The sequence below is a fragment of the Colias eurytheme genome, chromosome 9 (assembly GCF_061535395.1).
Source record: "Colias eurytheme isolate Ceu_HAF_F1 chromosome 9, ilColEury1 Martin Lab GWU primary, whole genome shotgun sequence".
Classification (NCBI taxonomy): Eukaryota; Metazoa; Arthropoda; class Insecta; order Lepidoptera; family Pieridae; genus Colias; species Colias eurytheme.
The window spans coordinates 318,968-327,750 of record NC_142988.1 but is presented as its reverse complement, the minus strand read 5'-3'; the positions used below and the strand labels follow the sequence as shown (position 1 = coordinate 327,750).

The window sequence follows — 8,783 nt, the reverse complement described above, 5'->3', positions numbered from 1 at the left end:
ATGGCCTATGACACATGAAAAACATCAAACACGTACAGATTCTCCAAAAGTATTGAATAGAATCAATCAAACACCTATGTCTGCGAATTACGCATAACGTAGGTAGTTAACGCACATACCTTTAACAATAAAATATATTTGGAAATTTAGGTAAAGTCGATGACCTGCGGGGTATTCGCAAAATGCAGGTTGTAGATTCGGAAGGTCGCTTCCGCGCAGCGCATCGCCGCGGCCCTCGACCACCTCGGGGCTCGGGCCGCTGCCCGCTCGGCCTGCGCCCGCCAGCCGCCTCCCGGCCCACTCGCGCTCGAGACTCCGCCGCGACCGCACGTCATGGCGACCTCGCCCTAAAACAAATAAATCATCCCGTTAACGCGTGTGCTGTGATAACCCAAACGTGGAATCAATTGTGATCATCACCGACGACAACGTTATGCATCGGTAAGTGATTGAACATAAAAGTTATGCGGCGCGCTTGTCAGCGCGATCAATTTCCTTCGCGCTATTATCTGGGTTTCGTAAACAATTAAGCGAATAATGAATTGTTTATATTATTTCGCTGTTCATACGGATTACATGCCTACTACCTTTTTAATGAAATTACGAGAAATAGTTACAATATTGCGTTTGAAAATTGCGACGTGTTCTTCTAAGCTTTGAACTCTTGGTTAAGTCTTAAATAGGAACTAATAAAGAAACAATAAAATATAAAACATGGGTTTATGTAGCTGCGACCTTACGAGCAGTATTTTCACTCATAATATTATTTAGTATTCAACTGAGATGTCTGTTTCTAATGAATCACTTGCTTGCCAACCATTTATTGTTTTGACATGTGCAAGCAGTTAGCAGACGTTACACAATCAAATAAACCATAAAATTATACAATTATACAGCAAATTTACCTTTCACGACACAATATCACGACCATTTTGACTCCTGTAACATTAGTCAGAATTTAGATGAAATTTTGCAAATTAAGTACCTACCTACCGGGTAATTAATAATTGTTCTGGACCCATCGAGAAAAAAATATTTTGAAGGTTCTATAGGCTCTAAGGCTCAGTACCTACGTAGGAATAAGCACGTATAAGGTTGTAGTAAGTTTAAGTAATACGAAAAAGCTGAAGTTCCTACCTAGGTAGGTACCTGAATATCGCCAGGATGCAAATATTCCAAAGAGAACACTATCGTGGTTATCTAATTCTAGATACATACAAGTATCCTCTCGAAATATGCTACGCAATTATAATGTATTGAGTTAGATTGTCTTCAGTATTTTATATTTTACTATTTTTAAAATGCACTAAGAACTAACTTGGTACCTCCAGGAAAACTGGTAACGTAAAAGGTAAGAATATTATACCTATGTTTCCATAGAATTGATTACGTTTCAAGTGTGCATGCTTTTCTTTTCCTTGCTTTTAATACCTTTAATATCTATTAATATCTATCTTTAATATCTATTTCAGAGTAAAATTTAATTTCAACAATTTTACATATTTTGGCAACGTTGCAGTCTAAGTTGTTAATTAATGAAAATAAACTCTTTTTCTCAAGTTATTTTTATTTGTATTAATATTTATTATTCTAGCCAATATCAATATCAAATTGTGCCAATATGTCAGACTTTGATGGCGCTTGCACCAGTTACCTGTATCAATGCAGCAATTACCATGTCCATTGTCCAGTCTCTGTCTACTGTTAATTTTCTAACCAACGAGGTATATTTATTTCTATCCGATAATTCTGAGACAGCCAAATTAGAGTGAGTTCCTTCCGAGAAATTTGTTTTCGTAGAGCTTATGACGAGACGTAGTAACACATTCCCTCATAGTAAATGCCCGGAAAAATCTATCGCTTATTTTTAAAAACGTATACCTAGGTACCTATATTTTACAAAAAAATCATATTATAAGTATATAAATTTATTCGAACTGTCTATCTGTAGGTTTTTGAGGGTCAGTAGTCCTGGGATTTCCATCTTCTTTAATTCCTTTTTAGTATACATACATTAAAAGATTAGTTAACAAGATGGTGATGATTCCTTTCATAGACGTAATAAAAGAAAATGATATAAGGGATGAAATTTTTTGCGGTTAACTAAATGTACGGAAGCTATAACCTATGGGGAAAAATAGTACCTATGTCCCTATGTCAGTTTATCTTGTTTATTTTGTCTTTGCCAAATTGATAAATGATATTATTGTATGAAGAATAAAAGACAAACATAACTACACGTAATTACAATGTCATTTGCGACTTGAGGAAATCGTAATTGATACTTATGTGATGTTACTGCTCTAAGTACACTTGGACTGTATCCAAACACATACTTATACGTAATGTTATGGTGTAGGCCAGCGGTTCTCAAACTTTAGTTAAGGCACCAATTTGTTTCGACTACATCGTGACACGTGTGTTTCAGCGAGATTATTATCATTAATTGCAATTACGTGCAAAGCTCTTAAGAAATACAAAAAGGGCCTAAAAATCATGGGCTAAAAATGGGAAATAGTAATACAGCGTTTAGGTCATCCTGATGGTTTTGGCTGCAATTATAGTTGTTTACAAAATCAATCCGATTACACTATAATATTATACACTATGTAAAGGTTTAATAGGCAATAAATTACAAAATTACTACAAATTCGGTTTATTGATTTAATGATTTTCAAAGTAAGTTTAACACAAAATATGTGTCATCGTTTAATAGATAAAACAATAAAACAACACAAGATGTAATAAATTCGCAAAACTAGTGCCACTTACTGAGCCCACTTTGGAAGCGTTCGTAATGCTGGTATACGTAGAAATTATAATATTTTATAGACGTTTATAGCCTCACACAATAAAACAAAACTTTCCCTTGCTATTGAGTGGTCTATTATCCATATTAATATTTGTATGTATAAATTTTCTCTCGTTATGTTTCTCCTAGAGTACCTAAGTATACATAATATAATTGTTTGCATATTTATAATAAAATAACTATAATATATTATGGTCATTGTTTATCTATTTTTCAGTGGATATTTTATTTTCAAACTGGATTTTTGAATTAAACTTTTTTTCTTGCCATATAGCTTTTAATTGCATGCTTAAATTAATTATTTTTCTGAAATTTTTATGCATATAATTACAAACATTTCATCCAACAAAAAGGTACTTTAATATGACGTTTATTATAATATGCTGTATACATTTTATAATCGTTATACAATAATTAAGTAAAGGTATTAAAACATTCGCATTCCTTACGCTAAGCGGCTTATGAGCTTTATCTTACATTGCTGGTTTTCAACCAACAAACGGTTCAAATACACTTACCAAGCAGCAATGTACACACACATGTCCAGGAGCAATCCAAGTACCGTTATGGATCCTCTGCTCGCATTCCGCACTAAAAAGAAGGCTTATTTATTGAAGATCTCGCGTCGATCTCCGAAGGCTGCGGCGCCAAGGAATTTTAATTGTTGACGCAATGACCTCGGGTTCGCGTATTACCAAAATATTGCACCGTGACGTCACGTGGCGCGTGAGATGCCGCCGATTAGTATTTGACACAGAGTATTTGACGTGAATTCAATTAAGTAAATTGCTGGAAATTTCGGAATACGTCATGCAGACCCGAATTAGGTGGGATTTGTTTGCTAATCCATTTGTTTTCGTATGTTTGTAATGATTTTTATGGGTTTTTAACTGTTCGAATGTCGATTAAGCTGCTTGATAATAATAATACCTAGGAACGTAAAAAATCATGAATTTACGTTTCGTTAATTCAGCGACAGTCAATATTTCCCAAAGTTTACAAATCTTGAACTTGAATAATATTCTGTGCTTTTAGCAACTGTGAGATTGATGGAACTGTAAAAGCTGCTTTGTCGTAAAAATAAAACTTGAATTATGTGAATTGTTAAAAAGTCTTCCTTTTCTATTATGTATTATGGATTCCGGCACTTCTATGTTGTTTACATTTTCCGTCACTTTGTGCGTAACATTACAATTTATGCTAACTAGTCTACATCATGCGTGTGCGATATGATTACGAGTTATTCTTTTAATTTATATTCAAGAATGTAGCACGATTTGGATCAAGGATTTAAAATTTATCATAATTATATTATTTTAATTTAATTAATGATTTTTTGCTCTTAATTCTGGGTCCGTGGTCACGGCTACACTTCGCGATTCATAAAAAATGTATGATGTGTAGTTTTTACAGCAAATGAGTAATATTCAGGAATGTGTTTTTATTAAGTTTCGAGTCCTTTTGTGTTGTCGTCATCGCTTTGAATTTTGAGGACCTAGATTACTAGATCTATTTTGGTTAATTATTTGCATCTCAGTGATAGGTTAGCAGTCAATTATACATTTCAGTTCAGAGTATTTTTAAACAAATGGATAGAAATTTATTTTTTAATAGAATAGAATCATAGTTGGTAGCTTTAGTTTGTTGCTCTAAATTCCTTGCCAACAGTCTAAAAGGTTACTTTCGCAACAGCGTACTTCTGTCCTGCGTGAGCTGACTGGAATATCCTTCAGCGCAGTCGGTTAAAGCCGATAAGTCACTTATATAATTAGGATCGTAATTGAGCGGCGGCGCGCGGCGAATACGAAGCGAAGTGTTGCGTAATGTTTTTGTGGCAGTTTGGCGCCAATCCTTCTAGTTCTGAAGCTATGGGTACTCTGGTTGAATAGGAGACAGGAGTTAGGAATGTAGTGCAGTTATTGGTTATTCAGTGCCGACCTCTGTGCATTTCACAAGGTTTATCTGAGAGCAAGAGTTAGTCAGAGTGATTTTACAAAATAAGAACTTTTTTTAAAGAGTAAACTGCAATAAATGTGTTCATATATTTAAAACGTTGGTAATAAAACAAATTCTTTTGCAATAATTTTATCTAAAACTTTAATCAAATAAAAGAACAACGCATTTTTTTGTTATTTACATAAAATTGAGAGGATATTGTAACAATTAATTTATGTCTGTATATGCAAATAAACAAAAATTCTTCAGTGACATAATATTTCACCTTCGACCTGACCCCTGGTTGTTGATAATATTACATTTGCACCTCAGTTTGTTTGTGTGAAGGAGACACGTAACAATTAAGTAATATATGCAAAGATGGTCAGCCAACTGCACAATTAGCACCATTCAGTCTAGATTCTGTTGTAGGTAGTGATTACGTTTATAACCTGAATCCAAATTATGTTATTCAATCACGCAAAATATTCTAATGTTCAAAGGAAATATACATCGTAGAATATTGATATCTAATATTTATGAGGTTTAATTTATCTGCGGATTTCTTTTAGGAAGTTATAAATGTGATAATTTGGGATGCCTTGAACTAATTTATTTTATAGTATTCAAATCTGAAGATAAAAACTAAACTAAATTTGTTTGTGTTTTCGCATAAAAGCCTTCGTCTTTCATTTAAATGATGTATAATTATAATGAATAGTCACCATTAGTTTAACTTTGTCATAATGTTTATGATGTTTTATTGGAATATTTTACAAAATCTTAGATTTACTCGAACTTTCATATGCTTATATATACGTATATAAAGAATAGATAAGATTACCTTCAAATAATAGATTGAAAGCCCAAAAGCTCATAAGGTTGTTTAAACAGGTCGCAGGTTCTAGTACAATATTTTAATGTTAAAAATAAATTTGTTATGCAATTTGCAAATAGTTGCAGGCAAGTTTATAGCCATATTATTTAACACTATATGTTCCGATCAATGTCTTGATATCGTAAACCTTGTGGTTTTTATATAACACTGTTGACAATATTTGCCAATTCTATTATTAGAAGTGCTATGTTTATCTGATTATTAACCACGATTCTGATTATTTTTCACTTTTCTTTCTATTTGGAGTTAATTTTTCACACATTCAGGGAAATGATACCTTCTTAAAAATTCATCAATCATTCTCAAGAAAATAATTATCCCTTTTTCCTTCTGAATTGTACCTCTATCTACTTAATAGCTTTTTAATTTTCTTTGCATATCCTACTGCATTAATTTTTTTGCTTTATAAGTTCTTCAGAAATATGCCATTTTTCGAACGCCTCCAAAGTTTGTTTAACAAACGAAAATAATATTATCAGAAAGTGTTCTTCCATCAGTAATCCGTCGAACGCTTGCAGTAGGCTGTCATTTCCGTAGGTTAAACGTCTAGACGTAAAATTTAAGCTCTCTCTCGTCCCCAACCCCTTGTCCTTGTGTTCATCAGAGAGCATTAATTTAAATTATGATTGAATGCACGATGATTGCTGCTTGGCATTTGGTTTTACTCTACCTTTACAATGTCGACAAAATATAGTAATTTTTACTTGTTGTTGATGAATCAATCGCATCTTCCATTGCTAGCTTCATTCCTGTATATTTTCAACACTGGATATGTCTGCTACTTTTAAGCTTTATAAAAAGTGATAGAGATCCATAGCATGTCGTAAAATTGTCTCCACTTTCCTTCCCTGCATGGTCTGCATACATAAACTCCGTTGGTATGCGCGACGGTCGCCATGCGTGCGAGTGTCAATCGTACATATATAATTTGACAATAGTAAAAGTTGAGAAACCTGATGGATTACATTGTATAACACTGTCCATGCTAATAATCGATGTGGTGGGTAACTCTTTCTATGGGTGTTCAAGGTCGATTAGGATAAGGTAAGGGAAATCTTGACGCATTTTGCAAGTAAGACCTATCGAGCCTTAGCGTTCAACTTTGGCGTTGACCATTGTTTAAATTCCATAATTTCATATGTTAATGGTTATATTCTGGTTCAGATAAGAAATCATGTGCAGATTCTAGAATAGCGATAAAAGAATACGAAAAAAATTGCGTAAGATACAGCATGTTTAAAATCAATAAGTTCGCAAACATTCTTTATCTTAAACATTTAAATCTTATTATTATAATATGTATATCGCACTAGATATTATGGAGGGAAAATATTTGTAACTTAATTATGCGTAATTAAAAACATAATCTATTTAATATCTATTTTATTTTTTTATTTTATTTTTTTTTATTTTCTATATTTCATATCTATTTTCATACGAATCGACACTATCATTTGAAACTGTGTACCTATTAATCTTTTTATGATATTTTTAGAATTAGCATAATGAATCCGGTAGCTTCTTGAATAGATTAAACAAAGACGATGTTAACAGCTTCCTATTACGATGTCAAGATTGTATCTCACTAATTAGATCAGTATGAGGTTCAGAGTTAAATGGAGTTGTGCAAAGAATACTAACGTGGGTAATAATTGTGAGAATATTTGTGAAATGCTCATTTACGTTGAATTGCTTTGGCCTCCTTTTGGATATGTGATTTTTATTGATATTGTGCATGTGCTGACAATATTAAATATGTATATAAGTACTATAATATTAGCGACTGCATTCTGCAACTGCTTTGTTGGGTTCATTGTCACGTGCAAATATGCCATAAATGTGTTGTATGGGCCAGATGTGGAAGTGAGGATCAAATGACTATTGTTGTAATGTATTGAATTACCTGTCTATTATTATGAGCATTGTGCACAAAATTGGCGCAGTTCTTAAAGATTGCTAGGATTTTATAGTTTATTTGAATATGTTTATACATTGTTTATTTAAATTGTTTGAATTGACTAATTCCTTAAAACCAATCCTCAAACTCGTAACAGAGTCGTTTGGAATCACGTCTTTCTGAATTTGCATTTTAAAGTATTAAACAAAATAAAGATTTGTCTAATAATTAATAATTCTAAATAGAGCCATCGTTTAAAAGCAAATCTAGACTTGAGAGTAAATCTAGACGGGTCTGTGTTGCGAAGTACAGTTGTGTCCGTTAGTCAGGCTGATTCATGCTGACACACATAACTCGCTTGGGTTTCCCGAAACGACTTGGGAGTTAAACCATCAAATGTTTTAAGTTTGAATTTGTTATGTTATTTCTTATCTTCATGATCGTCTATCTTTACTAATATTGAAAAGAGGAATATTTGTACTTTTAATGTGTGATAGGAATAAGCTCAAAAATTATCATTTCATTAGAAAAATCCTTTACAAGAAGAAAGCAACATTATTTCCACGTGACGTCGGCTATATTTCATATTTGTTTCCATCACTGGATAACCCAAACGGGCCAAGGATAAGTGGCTCCATAAAGTGAGCGAAAAACTAAATTTCTTTTGCAAGGAGGTGTAATCTAAAAACTAATAAACCTAGTGCTTATTTCGTGTCCATTTTGCAAGGCCCAGCTGAGGCGTGCTGCGTGGCGAATCGATCATTGCAGTGTGATGCAAATAATTGCTTTGTGCTTCTCATTATATGCTAATTTGAGTTACGGTTGCTGGGCGACGCTGCTTTATTAATTTCTGGTTATCGATCAAATTTGCGTCTGGTGATTTGTTGCTTGGGTTAGTAAATGTGACATTGTCTTGCCGTCAAGGAAGGAGACGTAGGCAGTACTGTCACAGTCGTTGATCACAGTACTGTAGTAGTGGGGTAATATAGTTATTTTCATGCAGTCAGCATTATTTGGATGCAATCTGTCTGGAATATAAAGAATAATATTTTTTACTCATAACTCTTAAATTTTATATTGAACTTTTTTCATTCTTTTCATTTATTTAGTACAGGATATTTTTAACATCATTAAAATATTGGCAAACAACAATAATTATCCATCCTTTAGTCTGACCCTACATTTGTATGCAACTCTGAAAGTGTTGGTAATGTATGAATATTTGCATATTTCCACAAATA

General features: G+C 33.1%; 1 protein-coding gene across 1 annotated transcript in view; it reads left to right on the top strand.

The window, feature by feature from the left end:
- The first annotated feature begins 299 nt into the window (after positions 1 to 299).
- Positions 300 to 8,783, top strand: part of LOC149905510 (uncharacterized) — a 38,080-nt gene continuing 29,596 nt past the window's right edge. Inside the window, exon 1 of the mRNA XM_090105243.1 lies at positions 300 to 441. Coding sequence (XP_089961369.1) covers positions 434 to 441 — 8 coding nt within the window. The 5' untranslated portion in view covers positions 300 to 433. The remainder of the gene's footprint in view (positions 442 to 8,783) is intronic.